A 19,754-nucleotide genomic window follows, 5' to 3' on the forward strand; every position below is an offset into this window, starting at 1 on the left:
AAAAAATAATTATTTTTTTTTAAATTTTCATTTTGAACTTACTGTCTATAGTGTTATTGGGTGATCCTAGATACTGTGGTAGGGGAAAATGATTTTCTTATGTACGCTTCTCTACGCGGTTTATGATACATTATCTCCTGTTGTCCGTTGTCCTCTCCAAGCTGAAGAGTGCTAGACCATTTAATTTCTCCTGAAATGAAAGCCGTTAACACTAAAATGAAGGCCTCCTTTTATAAAAGAACCCCATGGGTGTGAAAACAAGCCTGTCTGTTAGTCGTGAGTTTTCACGATCGGCAGCTTTGAAAGACGTTTTGAAGACGTGGTAGACCCACTTTGCAGGCCTAGCAGGAGCCAGAGACCCTTTCAGAGCCAGCTTGTTTCACAAGGTCTTAACCTGGCCCTGTGGGGGGGGGGGGGAACGGGAGGTATGGATCACGGGGATGAGTGTGCTGGACTACTGCGGGAACGGCTCGTTACAGAGCGTAGGTTGGAAAAAGGAAAACGAAGCAGCGCCGTTCCTCCTGGGAGCGTCCACCCGCGCAGGCCGGTCAGCGTGGTGCGGCTGTGGGAGGGGAATGCGGCCCACCCCTTCTGCCCAGAGCCCCCAGAGGGGGGACCGGGGGAGAAACGAAGATGGGAGCTTTTCTCAGTAGCTTGAAGCACGACGCCTTTCAAACCTTCAGCCTTCGCTTCTGTCCCGGTGGGGTGGGAGGGTGGCTCAGGCCTTAGGCCTGCCTTGTGGAGGGGCTGCCCGCCAAGGGTGGGCTGGAGACGGCGACGTGGGTTCGGGTGGGCTTCGTGCACCCACGGCGGTAAGGAGATCCAGCCCTGCCCAGAGCGAGGCTTCGGCAGATGGAAACCTCTTCTTAGAGTAACTAAATCTCCAGGTTTTACAGTCTCTGCAAATAATCTCATTTACAGCTGGCAGCGCTGCTGCCTGTGTATGTATGGTGGCAACTCTCATCCTCGCAAATGAGTAAGTTGGGCTTCAGGCTTTTGTTTTGGCTGGCAGAGTTAATCGCTTCCCGCATTGTTTTTCAAGAGCAGAGTCGGGTTTGCTGCTGCCGGGAGGAGAAACCCCCTTTGGGTTCCCCGGGGGCGGTGGGAGGGAGGCTGCCCTGCTTGAGGTGCTGCTGATGAGGTATTTGGACTCGGTTTCAATTTCAGTTCTGTTTGAAGACAGACTTGGCAAAATTGCCCAATTTATCACATCTTTAAAAGGGAACTATTTCACTTCTGTTTTCCTCAAGTAAGTTGGTCCAAAACCACGCTTGGAAGTGCTATGCCTGGCATGGGTGTCTCTTGAAGTACTGTGCTGTCTGCTTGGATGGTGCTGCTATTTGCTGGATCTCGTGGTGTCCGTGGAGTTCTTAATGCCTTGTGGGCTCAGCGTGAGCTGTGGTAAATATTTCCATGTGCAAGCCCTGTAAAGGGGGAAGACAAAGAGTTTGGGTGTTGATGAAGCTGGAGCATACTAAAAATGGCCTCTGCTATGTGGTAGGAGTGTTCTACATCATGCGTTTTAGCCTTCCTTTTATACATATATGAGTACATCTCAAATGTGTTGGTAATTGTTTGCAAACTGAACTTGCCTAAGGTTAATGGCGTGTCTTGTGTCTCTCCTGTCCTGCTTAGGCATGTGAGCAGTTGCTGACCTGTTACAGTGTGAAAAGTAACACGCTAACTCTGTCAGCACTGCATGTGCATGCCCTGCAGCTTTCAGGCTTTTGTACCCAAGGTCTTTTGCCTAGGACCAACTTAGGAAGGAAAGGTGGAGTGTTGAAGATCACCTTTTCACTATCAGCCAGGCATCTTTTCTGTGACTGCGCTGAGTTAGGGGGGCAAGTGTGGCTTTCACTTATTCCACAGGGATGTCAATAACCGGCCTCTAGAAGTAAAACCCATATCCCGTTTCGTCACTTCATTTAAGTAGGAGACTTAATTTGATTACCTGCGTCTACTTTCAAGACTTCATCCAACTCGTATGTGGCTGCATCTAGGCCCAGAAGTGACCACTACCTAAGATTGACGGCGTTTTCAAGGACTTAAGGGATCTAGGAATCGCTTTTTAGGAGGATACTGGGTGCTTCCTGTGATGTTCAGTTGCAGTATTGCAGATGTGTTCTTGGTATCTTGAGTTTTATAGGAACAAGCCACTGTTAAAAGCAGAGGCTGCTATTATTTTTGGCTTTCATTTCTACATCTTTACAATGGGATCTTACAGTCTCATCACACAGACAGTGCAAGCCACTAGTTGTTTTACAAAGAGGTGTGAAAACTCATAGAAAGTATCTAAAGAACTATTTTTGGTAAAAATAAATTGTTATCTAGTTTCCCAGTACAAGAGGTGTCTGCTTAGCCTTGGTTGCTTCAGCTCCAGCATTCCTGCTACAAGTTGTGGTATGTGTGTATTGGTTAATATATGCATAGATTCTAGAAGTAATTTTCATTAATGAACTTCTTGAAAGACTTTCTTTTTACAATGGTATTCTGTTGTTGGTTGTTTTTTTTTGTAGGGGGTATTTTTTTTTTGGTTGTTGTATAGCTGTTGGTTCAAAGGTTGTTGCGTATTGCATAACTTACTGCTAGAAAGCGGGGTGGGGAAGAAACTCATTGGCAAACTTCCTTCCTTGTTAATTAAGGTGACATTAAAAGTATCTGGTTTAGGTCTCAATGGTGGCTGTCACTGTGGTGCAAAAGTCAAATTCTTATATATCATGTCAGGCTTATTGATCCACTCTACTAGTTCTCTTTAAATAAGACTTTCTTTTCATTTTGGTTCTACACGTTAGTTACAAAATCTTACTAAAATTGGAGTGCAGTAACAGATAAATTTTTCTTCTGCAAGCCACTGAATCTGCACTGTAGGATTTCATGATTTTTACACATCTTAAAAGTACAGATGTAATTTTAGAGTGAAGTACTTCTCCATAGAGCGAGTGTGTTATGCTCGCTATAAAACTTAGCTTTCAAATTTGCCTTGCATGTTGTTCAGAAACAAACTGGCATGCAGACTTGCTTGCATCCCTTCTACCGAGACTCCCATTTAAGAGGTGTCGTCTGGCAAATTTCAGGTCTGGAAGTGAAAAAGTAACCTCTTGGCCTGGCATTTATGTTGGCACAGTCCATTTATGTTGACAGTAGTCTTGTAGCTTTTTGGGTGCTACCACAGTGTAAGTAGATAAGTATGTAAAAATACAAAATGATGTGCAGAAAGGGTTTCATCTTGTACCATAGGTGGAATGGTGGTTTGTGTGTATCAGGTTGTCTACCATGTACTGGAAAATACGTGCTTTAAGGAGCAGGTCTGAAGGGTTTGCTGTGTTCTCTGGCTGCTTCTGTAATGGAAACTGGGCTTTCCTTCGCCCTCTGCTTGGGCTTTTTTAACATCTGCTGGTTTTAAAGTCTTTTTTCCAACCAGAGATGCTAGAAATGCCATTATATGGAATTATAATGTCCTGAGTGATGCTAGTAACCTAATAGTGCCTTCAGTACTTGTTTTCTTGTGCTGCTAACTCTGGAATTAAATGGCAATTACCATGTATATATGCTGGTGTTATTTTGCCTTGCCAGTGTTGTGTTTTTAGACAGTGTTGGTCCCACACATTGACAGTTTTTTGTCCCCGTACAGTAAGCTAGTTCACACTTTGTCTAATGTCTTCGCATAGTGGGAATTGATGTTGGTTACAGCTCTCACAGAAGGCTTTTGTGTGGCGATATCTGAAAGCTGTCTTGTTGGAGCTTTTATCAAGGCTATTGCAATGAGGCCATTATCCCCGCTCGTGGCGAACATAGATATTCTCAGAAATTTTTATAATAATGCTTAGTAAGTGGCATGCTGGTAAAGAGCGACAATGCTGGAGTGGTACAGAAATAATACCCGAGGTGGCAGCCGTGCGGCGGTGGGGCGTTATCTGTCCTTGCAGACCGGGGACAGGGTGGGAAGGGAACCCCGCGCGGGGCAGACGGAGGGTGGTGATCAGGGCTATCGCAAGCACGAATAATCCTGGCCGTCGGCTCAGCGGAATAAAGTTTTACTTTTCATGGTAAGACTTTTATCGAGTGGCTCCAAGTAAGCCAGATCCAAATTGCTGTATAATAGTTCTGCATCTCGTCCTTTTTTTGTTTCGGCTGCACGGTATCTGTAACCTAAAAACGTCTCTTGGGAGTTATGTAAAACTGTGAGTCGGGTGAGAGGAAGCCGAAACTTCACAACTCTGCTGTAGTACTCTTTTTAAGCACAAACCTCTTGAGCCGGTAGAAAAGACAACTTACTACTTGAGGTGGGGGCAGGGAGAGCTTTAAAAATTATAATAGCATTTTCACCGGCTGCTTTGTCTCGACAGTGGGTATTTCACTGGGTTTGTTCTCTTTTTCCCTCAGGAACTGGGTGTTAGAAAAAACTCTTTTTGTAAAAGACAGTGTCCTGAAAGCATAAGCGAGTTGCTCATTTTCTTTCATAATCGTAAGAGCTGCCTTGATGATTTTTCCCACCTCAAATTAGCAGTTTATTTATAACATGCTAATGTTCTGCATACCCGTCGGTATTACTGTTCTGTCGTGCTGAGCTGAGAATTGTTCTCTCGAAAACTGACACTGCGAAGATGACATAAATGAACATGGGAAATAGCATATGATAGGGAAAAATTCAGGTGGCTTTTGGTATGACTTTGGTTCACACTTCTTTCTATAAAATCACTTCAATTTTCTTTCTGATTTCCATTGCTAGTCACATTTTTGTTGCTTCTTTTTATTTGTTACAAAAGAAAAATGCAGACCATTGCCTTTTGGCATCCTCGCTACCCTTTCATTCCTTGTTGGCAAACTTCTTTGCGACCGTCTTCTGCGCGCTGCCACCAGCTGCCTTCTTGGATTGCAGGCAGGGGAGTGAGGAGCTTCAGGGGGTATTTCTCCCTTATCAGGGCCCTAGCAAAAACTGCTTCATTCAACCGAGAGCCTGCAAGGCCCCTGCAGGAAGGCTTTTCCAGATCTAGAGGTTAGCAGCATCCCTCCTGGTGGTCCTCTGCTTCAGCTGTTCTGCAGAGAGACCGGGGAGTGTTCAAAGTCCAGACCATGCAACGCAGGGTGCCTTGTGCACGGAGAAGGAAATGGTAAAATAAACACATCCCATGAGTTGCTGTACTTGGAGCCATGTGCTTTGTAGGTGTTTACAAGAAAGGTGCAAGATGATTTGGAGGCCTCCAATATTGTTTGCTTGTGACCTGTTCTCTAAAGATGCTCTTCATGTTGCTGCTGGCCTTGGGGTGCTGAAGTCCTTCTCTTTTCTCGTGTTGGTAACATCACGCTTTTGTTGAATATGTGGGAAGTGGATGCAACATTAGAGAACAGGTTGCGTGCTGTTGGCTAGACATTAAGCTTGGGTACAGCCTTCTGTGGACAGAAATAAGTTAATACTTATAAAGCTTTTTTGTGGGTTTTTTGGGGGGGCGGGACAGAAACCCACTTTGCTGTGAAGGGGAATGTGTAGGGGATTCCAGAGACTGACATATTTAATTAATTTTTTTTTAAAAAAAGAAGGAAGAGAAAAGCAAGCTCGGAGGCAGGCAAATTCCCCTTATTCAGAGAAGGCCATATGTTCAGGATACTATCCTTAGTGTGATTTATTTGCTTCAGAATTAGGAAAGAGGGTTGCTAGGAAAACTAAGATGCATTCACTTCTTTCACCTTAAAGAATTTTATAAGGGTGATTACCATCTCCCTCCTTTCTTCCTCTTTTCCAGTCCTGGAGAATAATCAATTTAGCAATATGTCAGAGCAAGCAAAAATGGGATTGTTCTCATCTGCAATGCAGACACTAAGACAGACTCTCTCTTTAAGGCCAAAATCAGGTATTTCAGGAGTTATCAAATCATTCTGTGTTCAGTTAGAAAGGATCAGAATTTCAGCCTTTTTATTCTCCCCTTCAGATTTGTCTTGTTTTTGTTTTTTTTTTTTTTGTCTACCCTTTAGTTCTTTTGATGGCCTCAGTGCCACTTTGAACACATTTCTCTACTTCCTCCAACGGGGGGAAGCAGCACCAGTTGTACCAGACAGGCATTTTTATCTGTTGCTGGTACTTCATTTGAAGTGGAGAAACATGGCTTTCCCAGCCATTTGAAGAGCTCGGTTGCCTCAGCGTGTGAAGAGCAGCCCCCAAACTCTGCTCAACTGGCAGTTGAGAAGGGAGGAATCTCCTTAAGACCTTGCAGGGAGAAAGCTCTAAGCACCTGTGAGATGCTGTATTATATCTAGCTAAAAATATCAGATACTTGAGCTTGCCTATTGACTTGTTCAATGGCGATGCCTTGTCGAAATGGAAAAAGCCAACAGATCTGGAACAGTTTTAAACTTCTTGAACTTTGCATAATAGTGCAATGACACACGAGGGTCAGGATAAAGATCCCAGCAAACGTACTTGTCCACTAGGGCAGCCCTGGCTCTTTCACTGGTTGTGCAAGTGTGGCATGCTAGAAGATTAGGCACAGCCTGCCTGCCAGCAGCTGTAATGGTCCTGGAGGGTTTGCTTTTCTTCTGAAAAACTGGTGTTAGATAATTTGTCTGGATTCAGCCCCAGACCCTTTGGTTAATGTTGTGCAAATTGTACAAAAACGTATCGTTCCTTCTGCTGCAAAGTAATGCTGAACACCTTCTGCAAGTATTTCCCTTCTCCCTGAACACCAGAGATGATGCTTTTTGTCCTTCTCGCTCTGCCTCGTGTTTGAGTGCCCCTCCATGACTGCATGGGCAGGAGCCCCACCATGCAGCACGTGCAGTGATCTTCCCAGCTAGAGCCTTGAATTAAAAGAGTATCTGGAATTAAGAGTGTGGGAAGGTACACAGTTTGCTCTCCTCTGAAGAAAAATGTGGGGTGTAACCTAGTAGGTGTGTTAGTTTGAACGGAGGTGGGTGTGCAGGTCAGGATTGATGGAGCGGCACACTTACATGGGGGAGGTATTAATGCACGTGTCACTAGAAGTCCACCTGTTTGTGCATCTGCACCCTACGCACGTAAGATTGGAATTTTTTGGATAGTAAAAGTGATCAGGGCCATGACTAGTTGCTTTCTTGTTCTTGTATGTAACTGTGTAGAGTGGAGAAACTTCAGCTTTCACTTAGCTTCCTATTGCTTTCAGAGGTGGAGTTGAAACTTTGATTTTCTTAGGTCTACTTTGACTACCGTCGTATGGTTGTAGTACTCTGATCTGATTTTTCCCTTCAGAAAAAAGGATCCAAAACCCAGCATGCTTCACTCTGTCCATTTTGCAATGAACTGATTCTTTTTTAAAGACAGGCTTAGGAGCTTCTGTTGTTGTGAGGAGCTACACTTACCAGCAGATGCTTGGAGTTACCTGTGAGTTTGTGGAGATTGTGTCGTCTTCAGACTTGCTTTCTGAGGGGACAAGTTGCTCGTCCTGCCACCAGGTCAGCAGCTGCATCTACCATCTTGGCTGTGGCTGAGATTGGACTATCGATCTCAGTGACATGAGCTTCAAATTGCTGAAGAACTGATGAAGGCTTTGGATTGCTCAGACAAAAAGACAGGAGATATATCTATCTATATATAGATATATATGTATATATATACACACACACACAGCCTTGGGGCTTGTGGGGGCTGAGCAGGAGTCCTCAGAGGCAGTGGAACGAGGTGTGCCCTGGGGATCCTGAGGAGCTGGGCGTCTGCTTCTCCAGTTTAATTAGCTGCTTGCATCTCCCCTGGCACGGTGAAATCACATCAGTCCCTTCACTAAGTGTTTTTATCCAGATTACCAATTTCAACAAAGTGATTTTTTAATTATTTTTTTTTTTTTTTTTAAGCTTCGTGTTAAGATCTTTAAGAAGGCAGGCCAGCAAGGTGATTTGGGTAAGAACCTTTTACAGTCACAATATGGAATTTTTTCACCTTAACGAGCGAAGGCAGTGGTTTGAACACATGCCAGTATGCCTTTCCAGAGCTGTGATACGGCTGAACCACAGTGGAAATCTGGAACCGTAACGACACTGCTTATAGGAAGTTTGACTCCCTGCATTTAACCACAAATGTGGTCAATCTTAGGAGAGGCAATAATGGAGAGGAAGAAAGGTGGTGGTATTTGATTAGCTTTGTTCTCCTTGTTTTCTGCAGTGCATCTGATGGATGCAACTCCGGCTGTGAGAAAAGAGTGATAATATTACTGACTGATGGTTCCAGTTTCTTCCTTGTTACACTTTGAAGATACTCTTTTGGGGTAGATATAACAAGACTTGCTTTCAGCTTATTAAATTCAATAGTCACGTGCTATTATTAAATGGTTGTGCTGCTTGGTAAACTGTTTGGTGTTTCTGAAGACAATGACCTATAGAAGAGGATTAAATACCATGTCAAGATCCTTCAGGTTGTCGCTAGCTTCACGCGGGGACTGAAACACGAGGCAATCCAGTCCTGACAGGTATGTGCAGTGGTTGAGTGAAGGACGAAGGTCTTCCCCTTGCTCCTCACCGTCGCGCCCCAGACCAACACCTTAGATCCGTTCAGTTCAGCAGCACGGGAACGGCTGTTTGTCTTGGAAACTAAAATATCCTCCTGCTTCCTATCGGCCTGTTCTCGGAAATGAAATGTAATCCTCTCATCGTCAGGGTAACCTGGATTGCCCGCTGTGGTGGGAAGGAAAGGACGAATTGGGGATCGGGTCTGTGCCGCTCAGAGCACTTCCCGTGACAGAGGGGATTTCCTGGAACCATCCTGGGAGACGCTTTGGGGACGTGGTCTCAGGGTCAGCTTATGGCGATCCAAGTCGGAGCGGGGGTCATGCTGCCCTTTCTCCCCTGCTCAGGCAGTCCCACCGCCTCCCTGCCTTGGCGCCTGCCCCTCGTACCGCCCCGTGCTCGGCCGGACTGGGGACCCGCTCCAGCTGAAAGCTAACACTGGGCGAGCGATTAGTTTTCATCCCAGCGAGCTCCCCGGCCGGGCTGGCAGCGTGGCTGGGGGCAGAGGTGGCCGGCGGGGGGCTGCCCCCTCGGTGCCCCCCTCGGCTGCAAGCGCGTCCTCCGGCCGCGCGTGGGATGCCTCTTTTTGGCTGCCCGCGCGACCTCAGCATCGCCTCGAAGCGGGTTGGAGTTGTGCGTGACGAAAAGCTAACAGATGGCTCTGTGAAAGAAACGGGCAGCTTTTGTGCTGTTACTTACTGCTTAGGTTACCGACCGCGTGCAGCTGCCGGTGCCCAGGGGCTGAAGGGATCTCTCGCACGTTCTCCCCCATCGCCGGTTTTTGGCTTTTCAAGGTTCGGGGGCAGTTTAGGGGTTTTGTGAGCAGGCGAAATGTGGTCGAAAACGTTCTCAATTTGCAGAGGAAATCTACAGTTGCTTAAACCGAGAATCTGCATTTTCTCAGCGCTCCGTTTGCGCCGTGCCTGGTACGCTCGGCTTCCAGTCCCGGACCGAGGCTCCCAGGCTACCTGTAATTTAATTACAGCCTGACGGCAGTCACTGAAGTAGGTGAGGATATAAGTGTAATTTGTGCCTAGAAGTTATGTATGTATGTAATACTGGAGGCCTTCTCCGAAATTGTCGCTATCAGGAAATACCTCCTGAGGAAAGACTGGCTGTGCTGCTTTGACAGGTACGGTCACTCTGAGCAGGGCTTTAACATGACTGATTTTTAACGGATGAAAGTAAAGGCGTTGTGGTCTTGCACGAGAGGTCACGGGATCCTTGCACGTAGCAACTGGGATGGCTTTTACTGCCAATAGCCGCAGCCGAGGGGCTTATCTGGCGTGGGTTATGGACATGGGAAGGCTCCTAGAGCTTCTGGTCGGGTGAGTGGTAATGGATGCTAGTGACATGGAAGGTTCATCAAGGAAGGTTGAGTTTCATGACTGCAATCATAGCAAGGTCTCCTTTTTGCCCCTCAAGGGGAGAGGTGAAGCCAGCCTGCGTGGCAGCAAGAGCACCCTGCTTATTTCACGCTGCTGCAGAATTTGGCCCTTGTGACCAAAATACACTGCTGAATTTTGGCTTCAGCTTAAAAGGAGGTATATCATTTTGGTTGTAAGGGAACCTCCACATACGCACTCAGCTAGTGCGGTATTAACTAACTCTGGAGGCAGCCTGTGACGAATAGGGCTGCAAAATTAGAGTTATCACTTTAATCTGTTGCCTAATTTTGAACATAACTGTTTTGTTATTGATTACTTCCACAAAAAACTTCAGATGTGTTTATCTTGCAATCCTTCTACACGCTGCCTGCTGCCAGAAGCCTCAGCTCTGCCCACAGCAGCTGCCAAAATTTCTATCTTTTTCCCGATACTTTCTTTAGCACCATTGTGCATTGAAACGTTTGCAAGATAGTAAAATGTGAAAGCTGTGTAGCATTCCTATTTATTTTGGAATTCAGTGTTTTACACAAGGAACACTGTAACTCTGCCATATTTACTGTCTTGTATTTAATTCAATAAAATGTATTTACCTGAAGTGAACATGAAATTACCAGTTTGCTGTGGAAAGCGTAGGGCCACGCTGCAGAACTTGTTCCAAGTTAGCGCGGAGTGCGTGAGGGCTTCGTGCCAGTGCAAAGCGTGGGAGGGAAGTCGGGAGTAAGAAGACTCTCGCTGCTATCATCAACAGGCGTCTGTTGAAAGGGTAGAAGTTATGGATGTCAAGTCAAGATGATAGGTTTGAGTCTTTTTTTTTTTTTTTTCTTTTTCTTTTTAGTTTTATACTTCCAAGGCAAACCGATGAGTGGCAAAGCAGGTTTCTTCCAAGGCTGCCTTTAAAGTGCTTTTGCTTTACCTTGGATAAGAACTAGCAACCTCATATAGTGAAATGTAGTTGAGTTTTCTTGGGTAATCTTGGCTTTACAGTTTGATATAGTTTGGAATTAAGGTTGAGAAAACAATTAGTGTAGAAAATGAGGATTTTCTTAAATTTTTTTTTTCTTTCTTTTGAGAATCTACCACACTCTAGGTTTTTTAGCAGTCTAGGAAGCCTACAGGCTGGTAGGGGCTTCCCATGGCTGCCCTCAGTTGTCTTACCCTTTCCTCCTACTGCTAAGAAAATAAAGCTGTCCTTCCTATCCATATACTGTTGAGAAGGACCATCATACGCAGGCTATTTTTGATCCTATTCCTTTCCATAATTATATGTAGCTTTTATAAATCTGTCTGGATGGAAAGATCCCGTGTACTTTGGAAGGGCTCATTTGATCTAAATTTAAGGATGTCTCATGTCCAGTTGTGAAACATGCTATTTTAGTTTGCCCTACCTACAGCTTTTACTAAAACAAGAGGAAAAGGATGAAAAGAAGAGACTGAGAAATGTGTGTGAGAGGAGGGAAAGATGACTCATAAGTGGGACTGCACTTGAAAATGAAAAGGATCAAGGTGTACTGATTGTAAGAAAGTAAGTTATGGTTTTTGTGAAGAAGGCACAATTAAATCATATGGTCATTTATCTTCTGAACAGATTAAGGTACATTCGTGGAAGAATCCATGAGCCTGAATTGAGTAGATAATTTTGAAGAGAGAAGAAATCCATTTAAAGAACAGAATTTTTAGTGCAATGTTTAATAGGTGATATGTTAGTGCTAGATTCCCCTGGAAGACTTCTCCAGGCTTCTGGAAAATCCCATTTAGCTGTCCATTGCCTATGGGATAGTTCTAATAACTGCACAGTTATACAGCAAGGTAGGTAGCAGAAAGGAAAAGAGGGGGAAGGCAACAGTGCAAGAAGCCAAATAGGCTTTCTCTGAACTTTGGGCTGCAATGAATAGAAATTAAAGCTCATGAATAGACTCCTGAGTTTTTGCTTTCATCATCGGTGTTGTCTCTTTTACATCTCTGCTAATGTTCTGCTCTTCCACTCTTGTTCTGACATCCGTAAAACTTCTCTAATACTTGGGATGTCCAGCAGTCTTGAAATAACCCTTTCTGTAGGGTTTAAGTAGTGTGCAGTTACAACGATGGAGTTCTGTATACAGTACTGCAAAAAGTGCTTGTGGTGGTTCTCAAAATGTTTACCAGCAGTATCCGACAGCCAGCTCTTCCCACCTTCACCCTTCTTTTCCTTCCTTTCATCCCCACCAACCAAAAGCTAAAAAGATAACAAAGATGTCACTGTCCAACATGTGAATGAGGCTGATAGAAAGGATGTTTAATTTTGTAAAGCGTTTTGATTTTAAGAAAAAAGTAACTGTCGGTATGGCATTGGATTAAAAATTGGCTAAGTGACAGGAAAAGGGTCCTTTTGATTGATTCCAGTGAGTATTTGCACTAATCCCAATACTGTAGAGTGCTTTCATCATTGTTGCAGAAGTAAACAAGAAAACTGTTACTGATAGTAATTGCTAGCAGAATAGTAAATGATAATAGAGCTCTCTCAACTTGCTCTGGAGGCACATTCAAACACACTGTGTCTTTAATACAGCCAAAGGCAAAGTTGTATGCCAGAGAACAGGGAATGCAAGCTCTGCCTTATGAAAGAAGGCCTGTATCCTGGAAAGCAGCACTTCTGAGAAGTCTGTAGTGGACAAGCAACTGCACGCCAGCTTCCAGCGCACTGCTGAGGAGCGAGGGCACTGAGGCTTGCATGCTGGCATGTATTAAAAAAGGAACAGGAGAGGGGATGCTTCTGCCTCAGCGAACGGTTTTGGTGCAGCTGATACTTAAAATAACATACACAATTCAGTGCTAGTACTTGTAAAGGGAAGAAGTTGAAAATGGAAGATGATGTTAAATAGGGCAGCAAAAATTGAGGTCAGAAGGAAATGCCCTACAGTGCAACTTAAGCAAAATATTGCTTAAGTGAAATTAATATTAAGGGATGACTTGACTGATATACAAGATACAGAATTGGGAGGGGTGGTTGATATAGCTGATGGTTGTGCTGCCATCCAGAGGGACCTTGACGGGCTGGAGAAATGGGTTGACACCTCATGAAGCTCAGCAAAGGGAAGGGCAAAGTCCTGCCTCTGGGGAGGAATAACTCCAGGTACGAGGATGGGCTGAGGCAAACCTGCTGGAAAGCAGCTCTGCAGAAAAAAAGCCCTGGGGGTCCTGGTGGACCAGCAATGTGTCCTTACGGCAAAGGCCCCCGATGACCTCCCGGGCTGCATTAGGCATTGCATCATCGGCAGGTTGACGGAGGCGATCCTTCCCCTCTGCTCAGCCCTGGTGAGATGCATCTGATGTGCTGGGTCCAGTTCTGGGCTCCCCAGTACAGGAGAGACATGGACATACCGGAGCAGGTTCAGCGAAGGGCCGTGAAGGTGGTTAAGGTCTCAAAGCATCTGATACACAAGGGGAGGCTGAGAGATCTGGGACTGTTGAGCCTGGAGGAGAGAAGGTGTCTGAACACCTGATGGGAGGGAATGAAGAAGATGGAGCCAGGGTCTTCTCAGTGGTGGCCAGTGACAGGACAAAAGGCAATAGGCACAAATTGAAATGCAAGCAATTCCATTTAAACATAAGATTTTACAGCAAGGATGATCAAATGCTGGAATAGGTCTCTTGGGTTGTGAAGTCTTCTTCATTGGAGGTGTTAAAAACCCAACTGGACACAGCCCTCAGCATCCTGCTCTAGTTGCCCCTGCTTTGAGCAACTAGGTGATCGTTGGACTAGGTGATCGATCTCCAGAGGTACTTTCCCACCTCAGCCAGTCTCTGAGATGATTCCGGTGTTAAAGGACTTCTTAAATTGTTGAACTTGATAACATCGAGAACCTAATACTGAAAGGTGAAACAGTGCAAACTCAAAGTGGAAATTAGACTTTTTTTTTAAGTCAGGGGAAAATAATCATGAGTTGATACCTTCAGGTTTTGAGAATAAATGTTTTGCTCTCTAATTTCTCTGCAGTTATGCTCTGTAATTTCAGCTCTGAACAGCCTTGAGGTCAGCAAGTCCATCTGCCTACTTTTCGGTGGGGGCAACTGTGTTTATGGTCCTTCCTGACAGGTGCTTGCTCACTTAACTTTCTCCTAACAGAGATTCTAAAATTGCATGACAATCTCTTCTTATCCTTGGCTACAAGATAACTTAATGTTACTAATGGCATAGCAACTAGGGGAAATCCAGTGGTCTGTGACACCTAGCAGGTCATATTAGAAAGTTAGATTCTTTTCTTTGATCAAAGGGCAGATTAGAAAATGTGAATTCATTTCATTTTAAAATTTAAGACTTAAAGGTAGTATTTGTTTTCCTGGAGAAGTCATCTCAAGGTATTTAGTTTAGGGAATACATAGTAAAGAAGGCAAAGTAGAATGGAGAGATTGTCTGGTGTGGGTCGATTTGGTTATAGAATCAAGTCCTTGCTTGACTATGACCTGAGATGCTTCACCAGAGCCAAAAGGGATAATTTTTTGAAATATGCTTCATAATCTGAGAAAGAACAGCAACTTTAACTTTGTTTCCCCTAGAAGTTTATTCCCTGTGATGACACATCTGTTTTGGATGTTGTCTTGTAAATATTAGGCTGTCACATCAGCTTTTTAGATTGCCCTGTCCGTGGCATGACAGAATTTACCCAGATGTGAAAAAGAAAATTATTTGGTCTACCAACACTCATTCACGTTTCTTGTGAACTGTTGTTTGTCTTCTTGTCTTGTTTTTATTCCCTCTCTGTCACTGGGAATAAGTAAAACTTGCCATTTGGATCAAATAATTTATCTTCATTTTGTCAGCACTCTTAGGTTGTTCTGCTCCTTGGTGTGGCTGATGGAGTGATAAAATACTGCCAAGGTAGGATGTGCATCACGGCGAAAGCTCTGTGGATTAGTTGTTCTTTGTGACATTACACAGAATTTAAAACAGTAAGAATTTGGCTATCTTTGTGCTGTTTCAGCCATGTAGGCTGTCTGCTACCAAACAGACTTGTGAAATAAGAGTATATGCAACAGCTGCCTACCTTGACGTGGGGAGGGAGGAAATCATCAGTCCTTAGAGTTTAGCAACCCAGGCTAGGTGAAAATCAAGTTCCGTTTGTAGTCAAAAAATGTGAAGAAACCTGCTGATGGCAGTACTGGCTCCTGATCTAGGATGAAGGGGTCTGTTAGCCACGGCTGGGGTCTCTGGGTCCCTGCTGTCTGTGATTCTCTCCCTCGCTCTCTTCTTATATGCTTTTATTTATTTTTGTGACTTTCTCCTGATTTGGAGCCTGCTTTGGGACTGCTTCTAGGAGTAGTTGCTTTTGGATATGTAAACTGTGTTTCCTGCTTCTTGGGCACTTGTTATTTATGTTTGTTACTCTGAGGTTTGGTATGTGGAGGAGGTTATTGTGTTAACTTCTTCAAGGTTACTTAGGGATTTTTTTTTAATGTGATACTAGTAACTGCATTTTCAAAACTGTACCTAATTAACTGTTTGCAAATAATATATTGATATCTGGATGCAAAGTCAGCATTATAGGTATTGTAGGTGCAGAAATAACTTCTTAGGGTTAATCTGTTTGGACAATGTTGGGACTTCCTTAAAGTGAACTGAAACCCCCACAGTTTATGTAATGTACAGAACTAGCCCGTATTACAGTAAATTCTCATCATCTGGCTCTAAGTGCAAATCATTGCATCTCATTTGGGCCTGGTTGTCTCCTGAAAGTTTTTTGTCAACTTTCACAATATCCTTTGGTATCTGTATAATATTTTTATCACCCTAAGTGGATTCAAAGTACATTTATTACTTCTGGGGAATCCACCTGTATGTTTTTATACTTGTATGGAACCAGGTTAAGGAAGTACTTAAAAATAAAAGGTTTTAGTACTCAGATCTGATTTCTCATAACTAATTACATTAATTGAACAAGTAGTTAGATGTAAGAACCATCGTGCCTCAGGCAGTGAATTAAAAATATGGAGTCAAGATTGGTGTTGACTTTTTTTAAGAAAGGATTCTCCTCCTTCGGGGCCATGAATACCCAACACTAATGCTCATGTGCACCTGAGTGTTTAAAACTTACTGCCTTCTAGTTTGTAGCTCTCTGCTATAGTTTCTGAAGTGTTTGTATATGGATCCTCTTTGTCATTAATTTTTGGAAGAACGTACAAGCTAGTCGGTTCCCTGTGAATCACCTGTCGGTAAGTAAAGCGATGCAGTCCCTTGGCACTGCACTGGTATAACTCAGGATGGGTATTTTGCACGGAGCGCAGGAAGGTTTGGGGTGCCAGGGTGGGAAATTTCAAACCACAGACCTGTATAGACAGGAAAGCTTGCAGTCCAGAACCTTCATTGGTATAATTCCACAGATGCTGTCCGTTTGTGTAGGTGTCCTGTATCCAAGGAAAACAAAGCTCGAGATGCTGTGGCTTAGGCTGGCAATTTAGGGAGCAGACTTTGTGATGCAAGCCCAATCTTGCATCATTACGGCGCACCTACACTGAGATGGTACTGGCGTGGCTTTGCTAGTGCTCCTCCTTGTCCTCCCTTTCCCCTTCCTATGTATAAAATCTTACTAATTACATCTTCCTAGAGAGTTTTATGACTATAAGCTGCATGTTCTGTAAGTAAGGAGTAACTCTCCTCCCAATTCCTATGTTGATATATATGCCCAGTATACTACTACTTTAGTTTTTAACCTGTTTATCTGATGCTTCATGGCATTTACTGGAATTTCCTCCAAGGAAGTTCATCCTATCCTATTCTCCACCTCTCTTAATGTCCTTCCTCCCCACTCCGAGGGCTTGTTTGTTTAGTAGACAATTTGGCAGACAACTGAAAGTATTTGAAAGTTTTTCTTTTTTAAGTAGCTGTGCTAATTTCTACACGTGGTGTGCAAGCCACTTGGTGGAACTAATCCAATCACAATCTTATTTTGAAGTTAATGACTTTTAAAAGAGTACTTGTAAAAATAGTCCTTAAATACAAAAGACAAAATAATCTCTAGGATATGTTTTGCGACTGACTGCTTTGCGATGGTTTTTCTTTGGGACCAACCTTAAAATGATACAGAAGATGTATTTCCCTTGGTCCAGTTCAGTTTTAGCCTCACTAGTCAGGACACTGGAACTTTCCCGAAGGGCTGAAACACTGCAATCAGCTCTGCAGCCACGTGAAGAAGTGGTGCCCTATCACACACTGTGTGAATTTAAACTATCACTTTCTTATTTGGCTTACTTTGATCCTGATGGATAACATTAAAAGTGGACCTGTGTCAGTGTAATTGTTACGTACAGCCGCCATACAAAGAAATTACACCAAGAAGTCTCTTATGTGGCCAGGCTGTCATCACGTCCTACCCTCCCCCCCGCCTGCTCGCCATCAGTTTGAAAGTTCAGCATCAGGCCTGTTTTATGACAATCTTGTTTTCTTCAAAGGATGTCTGTGGTGAGAAATTACTGACGTGAACAGCAACTGAAAGCCCCTGGGCTTTGCTCTGGAGGCAGCAGCCTTGCTGAAGTGGTATTTTTGGGAATGGGGGTAGGCAAATGGCCGGTAGCTTTGGCATCAGTTTGTGGGACAAGGCTGGCATTAAAGGCTGCTGGTGGTCCACCGTGGTCCTGGCTGTGCTTCCCAGGGAATGGCAGGGAAACTGTCCTACTGTACCCAGCCACCCCAAAAACCTGCAGTCAGGATTCCCCTCCCCAGACACTGGTTGGTCTCTCTGTGCCTCTGTGTGTGAGTCTTGGCTGTTCGTCGGTACATTTTCTGGAATTTTTGTCTCCCAGAGATTCCACTTTACCCAGGCAGGTGCAGCTCAGCCTCCAGCAGCTGTTGGGATGAGGGAGTAGCTGTTGCATGGAGCCGTTTTCGGGGCTGCTCGGAGACACGTGTGCCCCTCACCTTGGGCAGTTAAGCAGTTGAGATGAAAACTGGGTGCAGTTTCCTGAAAATAACTTTTCATATTTCAACATGAGGTGGTAACTGGAACCTTCAAGCTTAGTACAGTTCAAAGCCATTGCTTCCAGTAAGAAGTAATTGTTTCATATTTGGTGGAAAAAATTGCAATAGAAAGATCTCAGATGATTCATTTCCTATGCAGCATAGGTGTAATTCTGTTGGTTTGAGGCCTGAAACATGGCTTATGCTTTGGTTCATTTCTTGCACAACCGTCGTAATGTCCTTCCCCTTCTAGTGCAAAGAAAATACCAAGTACCGCACCAGTGCGGGAGAACAAGATAAGCTGCACATTTTAGCAGTTGCTACTGTACTGCGAGCGAGCGTAGGCTGATCCCATGGCATCAGAGTAGGCTGATGAGCAGAAAATGGAATAACATCAAACAGGTTGTCCGCTTACCTCAGTGTTAAAGTTACATTAGTGGTGGTGACTGAGATACTTCGACCTTCTGGCAGGTCAGCTCCCCATGAGATATGAGGGTGAAAATCAACGGGAATTAGTACCTCGAGATTATAATCCTCCTCCAGTAAAACCGACCTGCCGTAGGTGTAGGAAGAAACCACCATTTTTCATTGCTACATTTTGCTGCTTTCTTGGTTTGGTTCAGGTCATTGTGTTTCATCTGAAAGCAGTTGAAAATGTTCTTCTGTTCAGACAGGACCGAGATGAGAGAATTGTGAACTGCCACCTTGGGGTGAGGTGCAGGGCATCCACGCACAGCGCCGCTAACGCGGGAGCGAGCTATCCACGCTCTGACTCTTGAGCGTACCTGAAAGCTAATGTATTCCTTTCAGTGGGTGTTAAAAATGGCATTGTGTGATGTTCTGCGGTAATGACTGGGAGGCACTCATGACACTTGCGTTGCTCCTTTCTGCATATTCAACCTGAGAAGGGAAAGCAATCGCTAGGTTCCTCTGGCTCGGGTCCTACTTTCAAATGAGGATCTGCCACTGAAACTTGGCTACCCACATTTTAAGTTTTTTGAGCTAAATATAAGTCTTACCGTTTGATGTTTAAGCGCTTACAGTTCGTGGCTTCCTTGCTACTCCTGATACTTCTGAGGGAATCGTGAAAATGGAAAATGGATGGAAATAGGATGGTTTAATTAGGCCTTGAAAGGAACTTCAGCAGAGTAACACTATGAGCCTTCAGCTCTCAGGCTCAAATGCCTAATGAGGGGGGGCTGCGAATGATCAGAACGTAGTTTGATTTCATAATTGTGAGGTGCCTTTTATTGAATTATAAACCCAACTAAGACATACAAAGGGGATTTTCTTTTAATATTCATCTACATTAAAAACAAACAATTTGACTGTAGCTGAATGAATAATTTCAGTATAGGAGCTAGAGAAGAATTTCCCTCAGTCAAAACTATGATAAGCTGATCACCTGATAAGCTGAAAAATAAGATGATAGTTTAGGAAACACAAATTGGTATAGTGGAAAGGATTTTTTTGTCCTCTTTTTAATATACTTGCCATTTTCTGAGAAGAAAATTTGGGGCTTTTGTGTTGGAGTAGGTTGATCAGGATGATTTCTGTAAGCTGTGCTTTCATTTGCTTTAAAATGCTTCTTTAAATGTTACTTTAAATACCAGCTGCTTGTCACTCAACTAATAATCCTGACTAATTAGTGATGTTTCAGACTCCTGTTCTTCCTTGTGTTGGTTTTACAGTGTATTCAGTTTTCAAGGCACTATTTTTGTGTATCTTTTCATATGCTTTTACCGGAGTCTAATGAATGGGCTATGTATAAAACTTAATTTTGAGGTCATGTTTTCATTAAAGTGCCATTCCTGGTCTTGTTCCACTGTGTAGGGTAGTACGGCAATGCATACTTGTGACAGAGAAGGAATATTTTGGGGAAGAGTTGAGAGGACTTTTAGAGCTCCCCTTTTAAGGACATACTCAGTTTATTGTCTTTTACGTGCAAGCAGTTTAATTCCCAGCTATTTCTT

General features: G+C 43.9%; 1 protein-coding gene across 8 annotated transcripts in view; it reads left to right on the plus strand.

The window, feature by feature from the left end:
* E2F3 (E2F transcription factor 3) overlaps positions 1-19,754 on the plus strand; it is a 43,699-nt gene that overhangs the window by 5,707 nt on the left and 18,238 nt on the right. The window contains exon 1 of one of the 8 annotated variants that reach the window (XM_049823804.1): positions 3,941-4,046. The exons of the other annotated variants lie outside the window; for them this stretch is intronic. Within the exon in view, the coding sequence (XP_049679761.1) occupies positions 4,044-4,046 (3 nt within the window). The 5' untranslated portion in view covers positions 3,941-4,043. Of the gene's footprint in view, positions 1-3,940; positions 4,047-19,754 lie in introns of those variants that run through there. 8 annotated transcript variants of the gene reach the window in all.

The sequence above is a fragment of the Accipiter gentilis genome, chromosome 20 (assembly GCF_929443795.1).
Source record: "Accipiter gentilis chromosome 20, bAccGen1.1, whole genome shotgun sequence".
Classification (NCBI taxonomy): domain Eukaryota; kingdom Metazoa; phylum Chordata; class Aves; order Accipitriformes; family Accipitridae; genus Astur; species Astur gentilis.